This window comes from Aulostomus chinensis, chromosome 12 (genome assembly GCF_037954235.1).
Source record: "Aulostomus chinensis isolate RoL2024-O1b breed Wild chromosome 12, RoL_Achi_v1.0, whole genome shotgun sequence".
NCBI classification, from domain to species: Eukaryota; Metazoa; Chordata; class Actinopteri; order Syngnathiformes; family Aulostomidae; genus Aulostomus; species Aulostomus chinensis.
Genome location: NC_141331.1, coordinates 3,188,956 through 3,210,675, shown reverse-complemented (window position 1 = coordinate 3,210,675; position 21,720 = coordinate 3,188,956). Strand labels below are relative to the sequence as shown.

The following is a 21,720-nucleotide window of genomic DNA, read 5'->3' as shown; positions in this document are numbered from 1 at the left end:
TGACATCAATAAAGCATGTTTATTGACAAAGGTCACATGTCACACGTTGTTTTTCACCGCGCAGAGAGAAGTCCCATGGAACCACATTTGGAAAATAGGAGAAAAAGGAACCTGACGCAGGAGTTTGGGCTGTAAATCGGCTTAAAGCTCAAATTAAATCACAAGCAGGAAACTTTCAATTAATGTTTCATTTTGGGGAAAATTTAATCGGACGTCTCCATTTATGACCAGCAAAGTTCCTTCAGTGTTGTGTTTTGGAACAAAAGTCTCCCGTTTCGACTTGGACGCTGTCGACGTCCCTCGAGCTGCAACTCAACGCTCCTGAGTTCACGTCGTAGAACCCGGAGAATCAACGACGTTCCGTTAATGAGGCTGAGGCGTATCTGAAGAGCTAAGTGGACTAACTAGCTAGTTAAGTTGTGTTGTTCTTGTGTGTTTGAACCACTATCAAAACCACCGGACTCGTTCAGTATTCAAATATTTATTGGCACAATTACAGATTCATCTAAACCTTCCCAACATTCACGGTCAAAAAAAAAAAAAAAAAACCACGTTCACACAGGACATTTATTTACATTCCAACCTCTGTGACTGTAAAAGAACCATTCGGAGACTACAGAACCTCACACACTCAGGAGAACATATGAACAGGAATCTTGTTTCTCAAGAACATACTAGAAGAAAATCCACTGCCTGAAATAAACTGAACGGCGTTACATTTACTCTCAGCGCCGTTTCAACCAACGTCAATACAAAAGCAGTGTTAAAGTCACAACGTGCAAACATGGCCGCGGCTGCCAGCGTCAGGCTCAGTGCTGACGGACGCCGCCGCTCACGGGTCACCTGTGGAGGACGAGCAGAGAGAGACGCCAGTCAGCAGGTTTGTAAACTGCAACATTTCCACAATTGAGCAATTTAATAAACATAGAAAAATGGAATAAGTTGCAAAACCATGGATGTTTTTTCGTTTCAGCAGAAGAAAAGGAAAGTGTTTTTCTCCACGATGAGCTGAAGCAACTCTTGAAACCGCCCAGCGTGGACTGAAGGAAGCCTCTCAGGTCAAGTTCAGCCTCTGGCACAGCGGCCGTGAGCTGTGGGTGCTTGGTTCTCTCGATATGTCTCGTCATCTCTCACACCTTTGGAGTCTCGGGCACAGTTCTGCTCAAGCTGCTGCGAGCAGTTTGGATCTGAGCTGCTGGGGAGTTCATCTGCTCGGCCGGACGACTGAGCGTAATCGTTTTTCCGTGTGAAGGCAACACAATAACATTTAAAATAGCTGGAGTGAGTCCCATGGCTCGGTGCTCTTTAGGACCTGACCTACATATCTGGGAGTGGAGCACGACCATAAACACCCAACAGCATCGACAGAATGTCGCACCGCCTGAGCCAAAACATCCACTGTATTTATGAAGTGGTGCGAATGCAGCGCCAAGTCATGCAACGCACGCTAGCAGCGCTCTCTTTCATGATGGTCCAGGTACTGCAGGCTGCTGGATGGGACTCTTCCCTCAAGCTGAAGCAGCGTTTCCAGCTAGTGGTGAGAGTTGGAATTACACTGGCAGGGTTGAAGCCATCTCATGACGCCACACAGGAGAGGTTAGTGAGTCTCAGTGAGACTGAGGCCCTTTTGAAGCCATCCATCCACTGTCTTCCGCTTGTTCCTATTAAGGGTTGCGGGGGGGGGGGGGTGGGGTGGGGGGTGGAGCCTATCCCAGCAGCCTTCCCCCTGGACAGGTCACCAGTCCATGGCAGGACCAACACATAGAGACAGACAACCATTGGCTCTCCCAGCCACGCCTACGGTCAATTTAGAGTCTGGATTAACCTGGTCCCTCTTGATGTCTTTGGACTGTGGAGGAAGCTGGAGTACCAGAGAGAACCCAGCAGGAACAGGGAGAACATGCAGCGGCGTAGCCACATCAGCTGTAATTTAATATTATTACACAGATTCTTTAAAAAAATGCATCATTTTGTTTAAATCAGTGTGAAAAGCAGTCCAATTTCTCAGGAAATGATTGATAAAATGTTTGGTGACGTTAAAACTCCGTGTCCAACCGACGGTATCTCGTTATCACACAGGACAAACAAGATGGCCGCCACGTTTTCCGTTTCTCAGCAGACGATTTAATGCAGATATTCAATATCAGGACAATATCAATACCAGCTGCTCTGAATGTGTCGCTACCCCTTCATGTCCATATTGGCGCTGCTGGACATCTGTTGTAGTCTTCATTTACTCCTGAGGCATTCTGTGTCTTTGTGCTGCCCCCTGCTGGTCACATACGTCACAGGTCCGGTCTGTGACTGGGATCCATCGCTTTTCTTTCACGTTTCTTTCATTTGTTCGGTGAATGATCGTTTTTCCACCTGCAGTGTTTCTGCTACTGATGGACAACCCTTCAGCAGGAGGGTCTTGTTGACATTTTGTGTGATGAAAGCATGGATTGTGTCATAAGTGCTATTCAAGCGTCATATTTCTTCTTCTTTTATGAACCTGTAAATAAAGAGTTAAAGCCCCCCCCCCCCCCCCCCCACACACACACACACACACACTCACACACACACACTTACTCAGCACCCGGAGCTGAGCGGCGCTCTTGACCTTCCCAGACGTGAGCTCCACCACGCCGCTCATGTCCGGGGTGGTTTGTGTGAGTGTCAGCCGGTGGACGGCGCCCATCCTCTCCACACGCACCTGAGCGCTGGGCTGCAGGGGCGTCCCATTCAGGCTCCAGACGGGGGGTTTGAGGACAGGGACTGACAGCTCACATTCGAAAGAGGCTTTGCCAGGGGCCGCCACCTCCAGGTCCTGCAGCTCTCTGACCACCAGTACTGACTGAGCTGAGGCGGAGCACACAAACGACACAGGAGGTTTCAGTTGCTTCCAGCGGGTCAACAAACCCTCAACGTGCAGGAGAAAAGGACAGAATGTTGAGGATTCACACGGTGAACACAGCGGTTCCTCTGGTCTACATGATGACTACAGCTTTATGAGGGTGACGCCGTCTGTGACCCAGGCTACATAATGCGCCCTGGACTGTTGAGCCTGAGTTGTCGACGACTGCCCAATCATTGCTCTTTCTCCATTTTTCCATGGATGTTGGTCTTTTTCAGAAGGTTGATGTGTGGATGATGGTCACATTGTGAAAGTAAACATGCAAACATTTTACCTGACTATTGTTTTTGACTTTGAACGTAGCTTTACCATGTGACCACAAGACTGTGAGACTGTCTCTTTAAGAGAATCTGCCACCTCTGCTGGTCCCAGGTGTTCTGTGTCGTTGTGATTTACAAGCCACTTGAGCGCTGCTTTAAATCGCGTCCTGACGAAGCCCAGAGACAACAGGGCCGAAACGTTGGCATTGGGCCAAGCCAAACAATAAATGGCGAGCTAGAAGAACCGTCCCTGTCCTTGTTCCTGGTGAGCGCTGCCACACTTCCCTGGATGTTCTTTTTTGATGCATAAGTTTTACGGTTTAGCGCCACACCGAGCACTTTGTGGATTTTGAGAAGCACTTCTGACCGCCCCACTGAAGCCCTCGACATGCAGCTTAGTGAAGCCTGACATCTAGTGGTCAAAGTGAGACATGAGCGCCTTGCCTTGGGCTCTACTGGATAGATGGATGGATAGGCAGATGTGCTGTAGTCATGGATGTTGTAGATGAACACAGATTATCTCAGACCAGGCTCACAATCAGACAGGAAACACTGCTGAGTCATGGATTCTCTTACCCTCCACGGTCAGTTTTGCCGAGCACGTAAACTCTCCAACCTGCATGCTGTAGGTGCCCTCGTCCTCTAGCGCCACCTGCTGGATGATGAGCTTGCGATAGCCGCCCTCGCTGCTGATCTCGAAGCGCTCGGAGGGCAGGATGACGTTGATGCCTTTGTACCAGCGGATGCTGCATCTGGGGTTGGACACTGTGCAGTCTAGGATCACGCGGCTCCTCTCCAGCGCCGTCGTGTCCTGCAGAGGCTTCACGATGCTGACAGGAAGCTCTGAGGAAGGCGATGAGGACTTGAAGTTGTTGGATTTACAGCATGATTGGATAATGAATACATTTAAATAAACCCTGAGTAAAAACAGGACATCAAACTTCCATCTTTAACCTGCTGTAATGGATTTTTTAAAGGTACTCAGGGAATAAAAACAAGTCTTGAAGAAAGAACATGAATATCAACATCAAACACATGAGAACTGAGACCGTGGTGAGCCTTGGCATCATGATGTTTCCACGACAGTCGGTGTTTGGGTTCCCTAACAACACAAAACCTTTCCAAAAACATACTAACACCTGCCGCTCCAGCAGCGCTCGGAGTGAAGCTCAGGCGTCACACGTCGTATTTTGTGTAAACTGGAATCCCAGTGAACGCCGTGAAGGTAGCAGTGGTTCTAAGATGGTAGGAATCAGATTCAAGTTGAAACATCGAGTCGTTTCTCATGATTTTACCTTCCACCTGCAGGCGAGCAACAGATTCAACGTGTCTGGCAACAAACTTGATCTCCCCGGAGTCCTCGGGCCGCACGTTGCACATCAGAAGAAAGTGTTTGGTCCCTGAAAGAAGAAATCACAACCGGTGATGAGGCAGAAGAAGAAGAGGGCTGCCATCTTCGGATTTGGATTCTCTGCGTCGAACATCTTGGAAGCGACTAAAAAAGAGCTTGTGCAGCATGAAGAAATGAAAGTGAAGAGCTTTTGTTTGGGGCGCCGACCTTCCTGGCGGATCTTGATGGTGCTGGTGGGTTGTATCCTCTCCCTGTTCTTGTACCATTCTCCAGGCACGTCCTCCACTGTGAGCTCACAAACAAACACTGCGTTCTGGTCCTCCTGGATGCCCAGGTCCTCCAGGCCCTGCAGGATCAGCAGCTCGCGCTCTGTCGACACAGGAGAGTAACACAGGTGGGTGTCTGACAGTAGGACGGGCACTTCAGGTCTCTGACTTGAGTGCACAACAGTTTCCCTGTCAGTGAGTCCTGTGGTGTTGTGGCACCAGCAGATGGCGACATTGTGCTGCCTGACAGGTCTTGTCTGTCCCCTCAGCAAACCCCATGGGACAGAACTAAAGGTTTTTGGACTCAAACACACTTGAGACCGCGCTGACAGCAGACTTTACCATAGACCTCCACGGTGCAGCACGTGGTGACTTCTCCAGCGTCGCAGGTGTAGACGCCAGAATCGCTGACGTCACATTTCATGATCTGAAGGAACCGCTTCCGCCCCATCGCATAGATACGCAAGTCTTTTCCGGGCTTCAACTCAACGCCGTTCTGGAAAAGGAGAAGAAAACAACCCGAAACACTTCAAGAGTGAAGCTGGTGGAGGGGAACCTGAAGAACCTCTGGCAGAGCGGACCCCACGTTGGTGCTGGCAGCAGAGCGCCGCTGGGTCAGTGAGAGTGATGGACGTTCTCAAACTTGACCATGTATGCAACAACAGCCTTTCCCCCCTCTCTGACACTAAATTTTCTTTTCTATTTAAATTTCTAAAAAACAAAACCAAAAAACAAGACTTGCCTTCATCCATTTCACGTCCACGTTGTGTCTGGACAGCTCACACTCAAGGGAGATCACGGCCCCGTCAGGGAACCTCTGGTCCTCCAGTTTCCTGAATATCACCACTGGAGGTTCTGGTGGGGAGACGACAACAAACGTGAGTTCAAGCTCACAAGATGAGGTTCTAACACCACGGAGGGGTTGTTCCCTCGCGCGCACTGAACAACATCTTGTGAGCTTCAAACGAACCACAACAACTGCTTGTTTCTTTTCAGATGTGAAATATTCATCATTTCAGCTGAAAACGGCTTCACATCTGCAGTTTTCAAATGTTGGCGTGAGTCCTCAAACCAGGACAGAGAATGTGTCGATCCCACCGGCAACACCCTTGGTGCTGCTAACTCCATGTTGCACTACAAAAGTTGGACTACAGGAATACCTCATCCCTGCATGCTAACTTCCTGTTGGACTACAGGACTACCTCATTGCTGCAGGGCACGATCATCTACGTATCCATGTGACCACCTGTCACAGCTGCATCTCCTGAACAAGGCTCATCATCTACAGGCGTCTGCCCAGTTTTTTGCCAGCAGTGGTGATCCGCCACCGTGATGCTAATGCTACTTTACCACTCTCAGCATGCAGTAACCCTTTTTACAGCTTGCATTTTGTGCCACATCTCCCAACAAGTGTTTACATGAGAGGCAGAGGGAGGGGCTTGGATCCAGCTGCAGGCAGAAGAACACCTTGGAAGCGGCCGCCACCATACCGCCGCCTCTCATGTCAAACAGACAGTCTGGAGTTGTGGAAAAGCGATACGTCTCACACACCGAGTGGGAACAGCACATTACTGGGGCAGGAGCCAACCCCTCAGACTGATAGACTAATTTTGACTTCATGTGACATGTGAAAAGTCCACAACATTTCAAAAGCGGTTCTGTGTCGTTCTATATTTTTCCCTGGCCAGATCATGTGACTGACCTCCTGCAGGCACCGCCCAGCCCCTCTCCTCGGCCCCTCCCTTCCCCTTTCAGCACCTTTCCCAACTTTTGAACATTTTCACCAAGTTATGCAGCGTTGGTCTCAGATGTGCCCGACGTTTAAAGTTGCCCATACAGTTATGTGGATTTATTTACTGCGATGACACTTTCATCCAGCCGATGACAACTGGATGAAAGTTTCAATCCCAGGCTCAAAGGGATGATGACTACTGAGTGACTCGACACGGAGTGGATTATTTTACCGCGTGAGGTTAAACTGGCACCTGACAGAAAAGACTGAACAGAGCCGCTGCTTCTCATTGGGTCGTGCGCGGCTATTTTGTGTTGGAACGTGAGGCCGGATAAAGGCAACAGTAGCACAAGTGCCACTTCATTCTGCAGTATTCCCAGTTACCCCACTGGTGGCATCCGCTCTACTGCAGGCGGATCACGTTAGCTGCCACTGCGGGGCCGCGACAGAATTAGTCCAGTCGAGCTTTTCAGGTTGTATCGCCGTGTGCTGTGCGTGGACAGAGCTTATTTTTTGTAAGTTCCGGTCGACCAAGATAGGTCAGACACCAATTTGTGCTTGTTAAGCTGTCAGAACATGCAACTTCTGGGTTCAACGCTAGCCACGCCCCCCTGTGTTTGTAGCCGCCAGATGACATCATCAGATCCACAAATCAAATCAAATCCTTCACAACTTTTAGTTCAACAAAACAGGACTCAAAACTGGTACAGGGAAAACAACTGAAATGACAGAAAATGAGCGAATGAATAACTGAGCATGAATGCATGAACATGAGTGCCACACGTCAAAGTTGCTGCCAACGCCTTTGACACCCAAAGAAACCTGAAAGCTGCTCTTCAGTGATTTGGACTCAACACAGGATTTTTTTGGGGATGAATTTGAAAGGCAACGCTGATGTTTTGTCCCCCGTATTCAGAATGGACGTCGGTGCTCATCGCATCCACGAGCAGAAGTTTGAAAACCCAGAAAGGAGAGGTTTTTAATTCTTGCCTGTTTTGTTTTGTCCCAGGTGCCTGCAGAAGAACAGAGCTGTGAGGTTTCAGCTGGGACACAAAGGAAGGCATGAGGACTCGCGTCATCCAGGTCCTGATTTCATTCACATGTCACAGAAAATGAACCTCTGTGCTGGAGAATATCTGAGGCTCACGGAGGGGCCACGAAAATGCTGCAGCATGAACAGGCTACAACCATTTCAACTTGTACTTTGGTGCTTCAAGTGTGGCTGGAACAGTGACCTCTAGTGGGCTGAGAGGGTACTGCTGTTGGGCTGCAAGGTCTTTTCACAAACATTTATACATTTTGGACTTCAAGTTTTACCATGCAGTGAGAAGCAGCCAGGACAGAGGCTTAGTCTGTAAAGTCAGATGCCTATAAATCATTCTGTGGATCGATTATTGATTAGCACTGCACAGCTGCTGCCTCAAGTTCTAAAAGAATCCCTCAAATTGTGAGAGAAAACCTCATCTTAGTTGTTGTGTTGACCAGATAAACGTTAAAGTTTAGCGCAGCGTTGCTGATTCTAGGAGGACACGACTCATATGAAGACACAACTGCAGCACAATTCACTGGAAAAGTGGTCAACATTTGAGTTGCGTAACTGCACGGCTGGCAGTGGCAGTCGCTGAAGATGGACCCACGCAGGGACAAATAAGTTCCTCTGGACCTCCTGGCATCTACATGCCAACACATTTACGGGCTTTGTGGCTTGAAAAATATGACTGATCCCGAAAGTGATCTCAAAATTAACTTTCCTGTTTTTTAATTCCCATTTAACAGATGAAAAGAGGCACAGCTAAACTGCTTTTGCACACCGTGTCACTTCCTGTAAAACTTGCGAACAACCTTTTAGCCCTTTTGTAGTGCCAATGGTGAGATCAAGCGCTGGTCTCTGCCCTCTTTGAAACACGGGTGAAAATCTCTTTGACAGTGACCTACCCTTGACAACCAGCCTGGCAGAGGTTTTCAGATTCTCCACACCGAACATGAAGGTGCCAGTGTCCTCGACTGACAGGTTGGAAATAGTGAGGCTGTGGACGCATCCCTTGGCACTCATACGGAAGTGATTTGTCGGCTTAAGCTGGATTCCATTTCTCCTCCAGGTGCCTGGAACGTTGGGATGGGACAACTCCACCTCAAACGAAGCCGTCTCCCTCTCCGTGGTTTTTATGTCGGTCAGCCCCCTCTTGATGGAGATTTTGCGAGCTGTGAAGAAAGATGTGAAATGAAATCAAAATCAATAAAGCAGGCGTAAAGGATGAAGGTTGTCAGGGAGCCTGACTGAACACAGTTAGCTGTCTACAGGAGCACCTCAGGGCACCGTTACGGGTCTCAAAACACATGAAACCCAAGCGTCACCAGTTGATTAGAAACACTGAATTTTAATGATCCTAATCTGGAACAAGGAACCTTTCCTTTTATTAAATTGTTGTACCCTCAAAATAATATTCAATATTTTAATATAGCTAGATGCATCATAACGTTGCTAGCATTTTTTTTTTACCAGATTGCTGGAAAAAAAATGTTTACGGTAATTCAAATGATGAATTTCTTATTTTAAACAGTCGAGGTCAGAAATGCTTATCAAAGGTGTATGAAAGAACTAAGAGTCGCTGCTGAACAAAATCCTTTTAAATGGAAGTCGTTGGCAAACTTACATAACAAAAGAAGTTTGCCAACTCATCGTGTGCACTGTACTTTTTGTGATATTCATTATATTAGTATGCACAAAAAACCCCAAAACAAACGGAATTGTCCTCAAACAAAGGTTCCGTTTGAGGCGCAGACTCCACGACTGAGCGCTTTCACTCCAGTCTAAATGGCGAGCAGCCGCGGTGTCCCGTCACCGGGAAGCTGGCCTCCACGCAGCCGCCTGCACTTCACCAATACAAACCGGCCACATTGTCAGGCTCACACTTTAGTCATTTGAGTACAGGGCTTTACACCAAAGCCAGCTTTGAAACTGCCAACATTTTTCACTTATTTGAACACAGACGAGCATTCCCTGTGGAAAAAAAGGAGTGTTTATTTTGGAGACCTGATGACAACAACCTTAGTTTTGAAGGCCAGGGTGTAAATTTAGAAGCAATGAGAGGAGATCCAAATTCATCGGAGGTGCCAGCAGCCTGAGCAGCCTGGAGTCCTGACTTTCCCCTTCCCACCCGCGCCCAGTGATGAAAGAACAGCCTTTAATTCACCCCGTGCCCCGTGGATCATAGGACTAAGAAAGACAAGACGCGTGCACAAATAAAAAACAAGTACGTCTTAATCGCAAGAAGCCAGTTTTTATAGCGAACTGCTCTCGGAAAACCAGGCAGTTCTGGTTCACAGGAAACATTTCCTATGTATAGTTTGGCACCTATTCATCAAAACCAAACTGGATTCTGATTTGCCTTTGACGTGGGCACTGAAATCATTCATTGATCCTGTGTTAATACAAAAACCATGATCTGAAAGTCCACTTGGGCCGGATGGCCGTCACCTGTCGGTTGCCATCATGTCCCAGTACAAGTGGCACCCTGGTCCCCAGTCACTCAAATTACTCTTACTCAGTTAATTGCCTTCACATGAAGCGCTGATGGATGGTGTGCAGGAGGTGGAGTCACCAGCAACGGCGCTAAACAAACAACAACAGGGCATAGTGAGAACACGTGCACACTCACGTTCCACCGTGAGCTGGGCCTGCGTGCGGTCGTGCAGGGTCTCGCAGCTGTAGGTGCCCCGGTCAGACACGGTCAGCTTGTGGATGGTGAGGCTGTGCCTCCGCCCCTTGTGTTTCAGGGTATACTTGGCTCCCGGGTGGATCAGCACCCCCTGCCTCATCCACTGGACTTCTCCAGAATCCACGCACACCTCCACCTCCAGAGTCGCCTCGCTGGTCTCCTCCGCTGTCAGCGGCGCCATTTTCTTGGTGAACAACACCTGTTGTTCTAAAAATGAATATAAGGAGATAGCAGCATCTGTCATGTCAGCGAGTTGGGCTCTTATATTTATGTTTGAGTCCAATCCTGCATAGTCTGAAGCCACACCCAGACAGAGTGAAATATAATATCAGCAGTGTGACAATGCACACGCAGACAGTGAGCCAGAGGCTGCTCTGCTCTGCAGCTTCACCACTTGTGTCTGTCACTTACAAATATTAATATACAATATGCTCATAACACCTTGTGCCCACGTTCATTTATGAGACAATGGGAAGTCGTGGTGAGAACCAGTGAAAGAAACTGGCAGACAGACAGACGGGCAGGCACCCCACCTTGAACCTGGAGCTCAGCCTCTGACACCGACCCCTCCGCATCAGCTGTCACTCTGCCGCCATCTGAAACCTTGCAATTGTGGATGCAGAGCATGTGGCACAGCCCGTTGCTGGACACCGCCGTGCGCTCATTCACAGCTACTTGTTTGCCATTCAAGCTCCAGACCACGCAGGAGTCCTCTGGGGAAACCACGCATTTGAACACGGCGTCTTCTCCCTCACGGACCGTGATGTTCCGAAGCTCCGCGATGAACTCGATGACACGGGGAGCTGGAGGCGGGGCAGAGGCTGAGTTAGATTCCTCTGTCTAACTAACCTTCAAAAGCTGTGAGGTTCAACTGCGATCTCATACGGAATGAATGAAATGACCTCCACCTCTTCAGGTTTTAAGATGGCACGGCAGCGCCACAGACCAGTGCCAGGCAACGCCAGTAAACACCAGAGTCCACATCAGCAGGCTGGTCGACATGGAGGTTGATACCAACAAACACCAGACTCCTGCGTTCATGTTTAGAACACTGTTGTTCCTACCAACAAGTGACCATTACAATCTATCCCTATCTATTTACTTGCCAAAATTGTGTCTCAGAAAACGCAGATTTCTAAGTGTGAGTGATCAATGTGCCGCTGGTCTCTGGTAACCAAACCCGCCCGAGTCCGCTTCTTATTGGCTAGCGAAGACTCAACAGCTTCTGATCAGCTGGGACTCATGGTTACGTAGTTGTGTTGTCTATTAACTCAGTGGCCTTTAACGGCTACTGACGTGCCAGAAAACAGCATTTTCCAATATTTAGTGTCGCTTAAAGAATCTGCTGTCAATGAAAAGGTTGACATTGAGTTTTCAAAGCTACAGAACGTTAGCCTCTGTCCAGAGAGCTACGTTCAACTCTTTTCGCCACAAAGGAATCATAATTGTGTTTCCATGGTTCTGAATTGTGATTTTAACAGATGCAGCACCATCTAGTGTGGTCCTCAATCCACATATTTCTATGAGATTTGTGAGAGAATTACATGTACTCACTCTCTACGGTGACAGTAGCTGAGGTTTTGTCATCGGTGCTCTCGCAGACATATTCTCCAGCGTCCTCCTCCGCCAGTTCATGGATGGTGAAGCTTCGCTCTCGACCTTGCGCTCGTATCGTGTGTCGACGGCTGGCTGAGATCTCCTGGCCGCCTTTGAGCCACTGGACATCTCCTTTGGCCTTGTTGACCTCGCAGCGTAACGTTAGGCTGCCGCCCCTCAGAGACATCATGTTCTCCAGTGGTCTCGTGAATTTCACCTTCATTTCTGATGGGCAGGGAGAGAAATGCAATAAAATGTCAGCGAAGTGAACCTGGTGACAGCTCACATCAAGTAGATATTTACTGGGGTCACACTTGGATCAGGAGGGCTAAATACTTACCTTTAACTAAAAGACTGAAATACATGTTGTCTGTGTTTACATCGCAGACATATTGTCCAGAATCTGACAGCTGCAGGGGATTAATGGCGAGCTTGTGGGTATTACCCTCACTGGAAATGTGAATGTTGTCCTTGTTCAATAGTTGGCCATCTTTCAGCCACCGAACATTAGTTCTGTCTCGGCTCACGACAGCACACAGTGTAACGCTTTCATTTTCATAGGCTACGATGTTATTATTTGCTTTTTTATTCGTAAACGTCACAGGCTCCTCTGTGAACAAAAAAAAAATTTAAAAAATAAAATAACATTCAAACAAAGTTGCGTGCAAATTCAGTGACCACACCTGACATTTGACATGGAAGAAGTCATTTTTAATCTTACCTTGAACCTCAACAATCGTTATCAGTTGGTCATCTGTGGCATCACAAATGTATTTCCCAGAGTCTGAAGGCTGAAGTTCAGAGAGAACAAGCTTCCTCACTACGTCATAGCTGTCAATTTTTATACGAGTGTCTTGTTTCAGTATCTCGCCATTCCTCAACCACTGAACAGTGGCGTTTGGCCGAGACACCTCACACTCTAAAATAAGGTCATCGCCTGCTAGCAGGATATGATGCTCTGGGTGGCCTGAATTCCCAACAATCTTTACTGGAGGCTCTAAAGATAAAAGACACAGTTCCATTCATTGTATTCTGTAACTGAAGAAAGAAGGACAGTGGTCGCTTGACAGCGTGATTACCTTTGACAGTGATATGGAAGACCATTTTATCATCGGCTGCGTCACAGGTGTACTCCCCCGAATCCTCGAGCCCAGCGTTGAGGACCACCAATGACCGGAAGACGCCTTGTTCCTCGTTACAATATCGCTCAGAGTCATCAATTGGCTGACCGTCTTTGTACCAGCTGACTGATGCGTTGTATCGTGACAGTTCGCACACTAGAATAATGTCATCCGATACCAAGAACTGCTTTTCTGTTTTTGCGTCAGGTTTTCCAAGAATTCTTACTGGCAGCTCTGAAAGCGAACAAATAAGAAAAAAAAAAAAAAGTCATGATGTTGTAATATTTAAGTCTTTGCAAGCACTCATAGTGGCTTGGAACAGGAGTTACACAATGGGAGTGAGTCATACAACGTCAAAATAGCACACTTGTGAATTTTGAAGCATCTATGTGTCTTAAATATGGTGGTTGCTAACAAGTGGCAAAACGAGACGATAAACCTGAGAGGAATGGCAAAGGTGGTTGTGCTGACCTCTCACATCCATGGAGTCATTCACTCGTAGTTTCACGTTAGCTTTGTTTCTGCAAACGATTGCATTCAGACTTCAAACACCGTAAAAATGGTGTTCATTTTGTGGAGATGATCTTGCTGAACAATACGCACATCTCATTGTTTGCTGTTTTTGGCAATGATTGAAAATTCAAGGGGGCACGGTGGCGCAGTGGTTAGCTCTTAATACTGATACACTTAAATATCGCGATATTCTATTTGACGATACCGGATTGATATTCAACAGCACTGTACTGATTTTTTTAAACAATTAACATGCAAATATTTGCAGCGTTTGTTCATTTTTGTGTTGTAATTAAACCACCAGCCACTAGTTGGCAGCAGTCATTACGTCCTCCGTGCGAGCGGAACAATGACATCCCCCGAGAGTGCCAGTCTGTGGCAAACTGCATGCTAATCGCTAAATTAGCACAGTTCACTGGTGATGGCTGAGGACGAGAGGCTACAGCCATCACCAGCTGCTTTTAAGCTTTTGTTTGGGCATATTTTGGTTTCAAAACAGAGGAAGGCAGTTGCGACTTCGACAGGAGCCATGCAGTCTGTAAACTCTGCAACTCCAGAGTCAAGTACTCGGGCGATACTACAAATTTACAATCCCATGAGGCGAGACACCATGACAATGTAGCATTACAAGCTAACGTGAAAAGAATGATCCTGCTCAACGAACTATTCAAGACGTTAACTTTTTGAAACTACCAGCGACCTCAACTCACGCCACCAAGATAACACAGTCAGTACTTTATTTTATTTGTAAAGACATGCGAAAAATTTGAACCTGAAATTTGAACCTGCTTATTACAGTTAAGGGATAACCTTTTAACAGAGTCAAGAAGTCTGTTAACTTATTATTTTCATTTGTTTATCCAAAAAATCCTGCAAATGCTTGTATTTCTTTTCTTGTGAAATACAAATATAAATACCTCTGTTCGGATTCAGTAAGCTGATGTTCAGCATGTAACAGCATTGCGTGTGCAATGAGAGTTTTCCTACAATTAAATTCTTTCAAAGAAACTCAATATATCGTTGTTCCTACAGTATTGCAATATATCGTATCGTTGCCCCTGTATCGTGATACGTATCGTATCGCCAGATTCTTGCCAATACACACCCCTATTAGCACTGTTGCCTCACAGCAAGAAGGTTCCGGGTTTGAGTCGCGGCTGCAGCACGGGGTCTTTCTGTGTGAGTCTGCATGTTCTCCCTGTTCCTGCTGGGTTCTCTCTGGTACTCCAGCTTCCTCCACAGTCCAAAGACATCAAGAGGGGACCAGGTTAATCCAGACTCTAAATTGACCGTAGGCGTGGCTGGGAGAGCCAATGGTTGTCTGTCTATATGTGTTGGCCCTGCCATGGACTGGTGACCTGTCCAGGGGGAACCCCACCTGTTGCCTGAAGGCTGCTGAGATAGGTAGAGATCTGGCTGAGGGAACCCGTGATGTTGTTACCTTTTGGTTTGCCTACAAAAATACTTCATCCCTCCTCCCCCTATGTCTGAATCAAAGCCTATATTTGTGACTCCTTACTTCTGCCTGAGCTCCTTCACATAGTATTCTACAGGAACATCTTTAATGACCTACCTTCTACTTTGACATGAAAATCCATCACATCATCTTTTGCATCGCAGACATATTCCCCAGTATCTTCTACTGCCAGTGAATGAATTGTTAGTTGACGCAGGACACCATCTTCAAGGACAGTGACATTCCTTGAGTCTTCCACTTCCTCCCTGTTCCTCTTCCAGATGACCACAGCGTTAGATCTGGACACCTCACAGTCTAGAACAAGAGTATCCCCAACCAGTTTTTCTAGCCGGCTTGCCATCTTTCTTGGACGCACAAAGCGAACAGGAGGCTCTGTGAATGAGGAAAGTGGTACTTAAGAAAAGTTTATACATCAACACACGGACACATTTCAGATTTCAGTTTCACTTACCTGCTATATTTACAAAGAACGTCATGGAGTCATCTGTGGTATCGCACACATACTCGGCGGAATCTTTGACTGTTGTCTCAGGTATAATAAGTCGTCTGTAGACACCGTCCACCTCTAGAATGAGGTTGTCATTCTCCTCCACTTCAAGTCCATCTCTGTACCAGCGTACCACTGCATTGGACCGTGAGATCTCACAGCTCAGTACCATCCTTTCAGATGTTTGCTGGCAAAGTTCCATTTGTGACTGACTTGGGGAAACAATCCGCACGGGAGGTTCTGAAAGTGGACATAATGGTCCAATTTAGTCATGAGTCATTCGTGTGAATTGAATGCTCAGTGGAAATAGACATTTTTGTCTGGCTGTTTAATTGATACACACATCACTTGCAGGACTAAATAAAGTCATCCTAATTGTCCAGGTAGTCTGAAAACTAGATAATTGTTGCTTGGCCTTCCCTAAGATAGCAGGAGTTTTGCTTCTGTCTTTAGGTGCAGTCATTCAGAAAAGCCTTTTGCTTTTAGACACAGAGGTTCAAACCTCTTATTCCAATTTGGTTGCACAAGGAAGCTTTGAATTGTTTTATCCAGAGGTTTACACAGAGGGAGGCTCACCTCAGGGGAGCTCCAAACTTTTAGGCACAATCGGACAGAATTAAGAGTGATCAAGATGGGAAAGCAGCTCTGGGGAACTTAGACAAAATGTTTTGTGTAACAGAAATTGATGCTGTCTTGGTTCAATTTTATGAACAAAAAACATAATCAGGATCTCAAAGGCTTTCAGGGGTTTTGTAAAACAAAGCAAGTGCAGTAATTTGGGGGGGGGGGTGGGGGGTGAGGCGCCCAATGCCAAGGCTTGTCTGAGCAAAGGCCTGTCGTCCCAGAAAAATGGCAGATTTGATATGCGGCCAGCAGTACGTTAGGCATTTTCTTTAGCTATTCATAGAGCCAGTGGGGGCTTAAAACCTAGAGAGCCTGCACTCAGGGTATGGGGTGACAGTTATGTATGTAACTTAAATTCTTTTTCCCACTTAGACTTGTGCGACTTGATTCAGGGCAAAGCAGGATGCACTCACTTTCCCCAAAGTTCACCTCACTGGCTCCACATGGACTGTGTTGAAGTGTCTTTGAACAATACACTGGACTTTAAATTCCTCCCGATGAGCTGTTTGGCACCTTGCGTGGCAGCCTCACCCATGTGAGTGTGAATGGGTGAATGAAGCAACACTGGGAGGCACTTTGAGTACCGCTAAGGGGGAGAAGGCGCTATATAAACGGAGCTCATTATGTTATATGCCGTGTGAAGGATAAAGATAGTCTTTGAGGGTGAAGCCGATCCAAAATAGAACACAGAGGGAGGTAGTAATGTGTTGGGTCATCACAAGCTGCCAGAACTGCTTCAATGCACCTTGGCATAGATTCTAAACGTCTGTGGAACTCTACAGGGGGAGGGGAATACCGTCCTTCCAAAAGATATGGTGGAGAGCCAACATGTCCATGCCCATATTCTACCATAAATGTTAAACTGGACTGAGATCTGGTGCCTACAGCAAATTGTCTACATCTTTTCTACACATGTCCATAGAGGGGCCATTCTGATCCAGCTTTTCCTTTAATGTCTGTTGACTGTTCCGTACAGACAGCATATCAGGGATTTTACCTGTGATACTAAGGTTGAAGAATATCGAATCATCAGCTGTGTCGCAGACGTATTCTCCAGAATCTTCGACTCCACTGGAAATGATCTTTAGTCGTCGGTAAGGGCCCTCGACCTTCAGTTTGATATTCTCGCTCTCCTGCAGCTTTTGGCCATCTTTGAACCAGCTCACGATGCCATTGGGACGTGACAGTTCACAACTGAGAATGATTTCCTCCGGGACATGGCGGTCGAGGTGGACGTCTTCCTTGGGGTAGATTATCATCACTGGAGGTTCTTTAGAGGAAGAGAAATTCACACGTGAACTCTAAGCAACTTTCCTGTGCTCCGTATGTTAATTCATATCAGAGACGTTACCTCGTATGGTGACCTTGAACATTAAAATGTTGTCTCCGGCACGGCAGGTGTATGTGCCTGTGTCTGACAGCTGAGCTGAATGGATCGTCAGATTTCTTTCAGTGTCTTCTGCTTGTAGTGAAATATTGTTGCTGGGGTGGATTTCGGTTCCATCTTTGTACCACTGGACTGCACCATCAGCCCTCGATATTTTGCAGGACAGAGAAAGCTGCGATTGTTCCACAGCACTCTTGAATAGCTCCTTCTCTGGGATATTGTCAAACGTCACAGGCGGTGCTGCGGAAGACAGGACAGTGGAGGAGGCTTTTACTCGGGAGAATCACGCATTGCTGATGCAAATGCACGCTGTAGCGATGAGGTCAGGTTTCGGCAGCGTACTCATGCTGATCTCAACTACATGAACATCGTAATCAGCAATGGAGGTTAATTCTTTTTTGAAGCAAAGTGAGAAAGTGAATTGAAGCAGCGACATGACGTTATTACCACAGGAGACTTTTCAGAGTACATGCTTATTCTTCACCTACTGATTAAAATGTGGAGTGATTTATATGGAAAGCAGCTTAATGTTCAATGAAATTAGAGGGAAATCACTGATTATCCCAGCTACTGAGATATTACGTGTCATGATCTTGAATGACAAGGTATGATGGGGTCATCTTTTCCAGAAAAAAGCTTTTTATATCACCTTTCATCTCCGCAAGACAATCGTTGGAACCTGAACCGTCATCAGATTTACAACCGCACACCTCCAAGAGTGATGCTGAGTTCATAACCACTGTTCTCTCATTGTCATCGGAATCGATGTTTATTCCTGATTTCATGAGGAGTTTTTTCCCGTCACATTGCCAGCGATCCTGGCGGGTGGAGTCTGAGATGTCACGCTGCAGTGTGACTGCACTGCCTGCTTCAACAGACTGTGTCCCCTCAACTTCTGGAACAGCTGAGAATCAAACCAGTGCTATAGGAATTTCAGTTCATTGAACAATACTGTTACTGTCAAATTTGCTTTGACTGACAGAATGTGAAGTTTATTATTTGGCTTTTCATTTAACACACAGCGTTACACATCTCTCACATGGTTATTTGGTTATTGTTTGGTATATTAATGTGTGTGCCAACCAGGAAGATCATATTGCTCTCATGCAAAAAAAAATAAGCTGGAGGTTCCACTGACAAACATAATTAGATTTTTTTTTTTTTTTGCACTCGTAGGCTGTTTCTAACGGATGTTTTTCAGAAATTTTAATGAATTGTTGAATGTGTGTCTGCAGCATCAGCAGCTCATCTAAACTCGGAATGCCTGTGGGCTGAAAGTGGCACAAGACACAAGAGTCTCTTTTTGCCTACGACAGTCTTCCAGCTGTGTATTGTGGAGAAACATTTTTGTGTTTTTTTATGGAGTTTTATGGAGTTTTTAGTATTTTCTATAAAAAGAAGGTCATGTAGCTGCAGGTAGAGGAAAAGAAAAAATAGTAAGGGATTTGTTTTAAGCTGCCTCAGTGGACGATAATGGAAGCACTCTCGTATGACAGCTGTGCTGCTCAGCATGGAGCGCAAAGTTTCACATAGTCAACAATCCCACTGAACTAGGAAAGAGTGAGTCGTGGATTCATAGACTGTATATGAAGATGGACATCTTAACTCCTAAAAAGGGAAACCAAAAGAACTCGATCGTCCCTATGGAGGCTGGAGCTCTAATTATTATCCCGCTAACGTTCAAGATTTTGTTTTTCTGACAAGTTTGGCTGAATTAATTTTTTCAATGCTGTGAGAAGGAGGTCTAATGTTACAATTGCAACTTTGTCCCCCCATCACTGCTGCACGGACTTCCTTTTATCTTCTTCTTACTGAACTTGTACTAAAACTAGGATGTCCTAACCATGCTGTGAAAAGAACTGTGACTTCTGTGTTCCGCTTGAGGCCAGTATTGTAAAATCTAGCAGGGGCGAAGAAACGTAAGCACGAATTGTTACTCCTCTTTGCTCTGTTCTTTTCTGAACTGATTACAAAGCTCTTTCGCTGCCAAATGTGTTAACCAGCCTTGTCTGTTGTTGTACAGCAGGTCACCTTCTTCATGGTGGGGAAAAAAAAAGGCTCGTTGATGCCAGTGAGATCATTTTAGTCGCACATTCAGTTTTAGATTCATGCAGTTGACCCATCCACGATAGGCTTTGATCACAAGAAAGAATTTGCGCCACTGGGTGAAAGTAACATTGAGCTGCACATCAGCGACGATCCTTTTCCCCCCACAACATCCAGTATGTCACCAATCTCCTGTAAAGTCTTGAAGTAACTATTAGTACACATTATTTAAAACTATTTTAGTGTTTGTTTAGTTGCCAAAAAGAAAAAAAAAAAAAGCCCAAAAAAGTTAGTGATTCTGAAAAAGCTCAAAATACGTAGATCACCTGCAACATCCACCTTGAAATCTATATGGTCATCTGCAGTCTCACAGCTGTACAAGCCGGAGTGTCTGACTTCTGCTGATTGAATAACCAGAGCTCTCAGTTTCTCTTTTGCTTGGATTTCATATTCGCTGTCAGGGGGCAGCTCGTCTCCGTCCTTGTGCCAAGACACTTGGGCAGCCGGCTCCGAGACTTCACACTGCAGCTTAACGGGGCAGCCTGCCTCAACAGATTTGTTTCTTGCGATCTCTGGAAGTGTGGAAAACTTCACGGGAGAAGCTGGAGGGTGTATAAGATTTGCGGATGTTAAGATGTTAAAAAACTCATTTAATACTGTTGTGCACAGCAAAGGATTTGGTTTGGTTCTTCTCATGCAGTTTTAGAAAATTCTTGGATTGTGTTTTCGAGATTGAACCGAATTAAACCAACATCTCTGCTCAAATGAGCATCTCAAATGTGGATGCTCATTATGTGCCTTAAAACCGAACACACAAAAATCACCTTCGATGTCCACATGGAATGTCACAACATCATCAGCCAGCTTACAGCTGTAGAAGCCAGAGTCAGACACCTTAGCAGAATGAATCATTAATATTCTCAGAGCGCCATCTCTTTTCATATCGAGGCCAGTTTTACAATAAAGTTCCACCTCCTCTTTGAACCAGGAAACCTGAGCGACAGGATCAGACACCTCACAATGGAGAATAATCGGAGAACCAATTGCAATCATCTTGTACTTTTCTGATAGTGGTATTGGCATGATCTGTGGAGATCGGCCTAAAAGAAGAGGATGATAAGGGTTCTGAATACACTGACAGAAGACATAAGACGGTCATACATGAACAAAATAAACCAAGAAGATCATAAGGTTAGAAATAGATCACCTTTCACGTCCACTTTAAAGGTGACGGTGTCATCTGCTGTTGAGCATTCGTAGAGTCCACTATGACTGCTTTCAGCTGACTGGATGGTAAGTGTTCTCCTGAGACCATCTGACTGGATTTCCACATTGTTCTGTTGCAGGAGTTTTGTCCCGTCCTTGTACCAGCCGACATGAGCAGAAGAGTCCTGGGCGAGTTCACAGCTGAGGACGATGGCATCCCCCTCCTGGACGGACTTGTTCCTGTCTCTCTCCTGAAGCTCTGAGAACTTCACAGGTAGAGCTATAGGTTTCAGATACGGCAAAGAGAGTGCCTTAATAAGTTCATGAACAAACAGTACGGATGACAGCTTCACAACACGGTAACACACCAACAAGACATTGTGTGAAATAAACTAGGAATATGTTTAAGAGGATAAAAGTGTAAGAATCAAACAGATCAGATGAAGTATCACCCCGAGAAGCGAAGACAAAAAGCACAGCAAGACACCAACAAGAAAGTAACCCCGTGCTTGTTTCTGTTAAAAGGCTGCGACTTCACTTTTCTAAGTAAAGATGGAGACTACATGAAGCAGCATTAAGCAGATTTACTGAGCAGGAGAGCAGCCTAGGACTTGCAGTAGGCATGGTTTGCTTCATCCGTAGGGATTCCTCTTCGGTCTGTTCGTGTGTCTCTTATTTTCTGTACAAAGAAGTATTAGCTAGCTTGTAATCACTGAAGCACTGAAATCTAGTGGGAGTTTCAAGCCCTCTGGAGAGGCCACTTGGGGCTTGGATGAGGAATGAAATGGGGTCAGGGTAATGAAATGCTTATCTTCATCTGAAGATGGAGAGCCTTGATTTAAGTCTCGTAAAAGTGGTTGTGACAGAAATATCATTTAGTCTTATGACTGAATCACTGAATGAAGAGTGTACTTGCACAGGTGCACATCATTCTACCACAACTTTTTAAGTCCCTGCAATGAACTGCCAACCTCATTTTGTGTTTTCACTGGAGCCAAAGCAAAAATTGACTGTAAAGGTTTGACTAGAATCCCTGGAA

General features: G+C 46.1%; 1 protein-coding gene across 1 annotated transcript in view; it reads right to left on the bottom strand.

Annotated features, from left to right (window-relative positions):
• Positions 1–78: 78 nt before the first annotated feature.
• Positions 79–21,720, bottom strand: part of LOC147251754 (obscurin-like) — a 36,318-nt gene continuing 14,676 nt past the window's right edge. Inside the window, exons 17-38 of the mRNA XM_086221119.1 lie at positions 20,683–20,961; positions 20,300–20,575; positions 19,802–20,077; positions 18,079–18,333; positions 17,394–17,669; positions 17,040–17,312; positions 15,383–15,658; positions 15,028–15,303; positions 12,900–13,175; positions 12,542–12,817; positions 12,161–12,430; positions 11,779–12,045; positions 10,758–11,027; positions 10,165–10,431; positions 8,441–8,707; positions 5,516–5,628; positions 5,116–5,269; positions 4,715–4,876; positions 4,452–4,556; positions 3,733–3,999; positions 2,572–2,841; positions 79–843 (exon numbers count right to left, since the gene is read on the bottom strand). Coding sequence (XP_086077245.1) covers positions 833–843; positions 2,572–2,841; positions 3,733–3,999; positions 4,452–4,556; positions 4,715–4,876; positions 5,116–5,269; positions 5,516–5,628; positions 8,441–8,707; positions 10,165–10,431; positions 10,758–11,027; positions 11,779–12,045; positions 12,161–12,430; positions 12,542–12,817; positions 12,900–13,175; positions 15,028–15,303; positions 15,383–15,658; positions 17,040–17,312; positions 17,394–17,669; positions 18,079–18,333; positions 19,802–20,077; positions 20,300–20,575; positions 20,683–20,961 — 5,162 coding nt within the window. The 3' untranslated portion in view covers positions 79–832. The remainder of the gene's footprint in view (positions 844–2,571; positions 2,842–3,732; positions 4,000–4,451; positions 4,557–4,714; positions 4,877–5,115; positions 5,270–5,515; positions 5,629–8,440; positions 8,708–10,164; positions 10,432–10,757; positions 11,028–11,778; positions 12,046–12,160; positions 12,431–12,541; positions 12,818–12,899; positions 13,176–15,027; positions 15,304–15,382; positions 15,659–17,039; positions 17,313–17,393; positions 17,670–18,078; positions 18,334–19,801; positions 20,078–20,299; positions 20,576–20,682; positions 20,962–21,720) is intronic.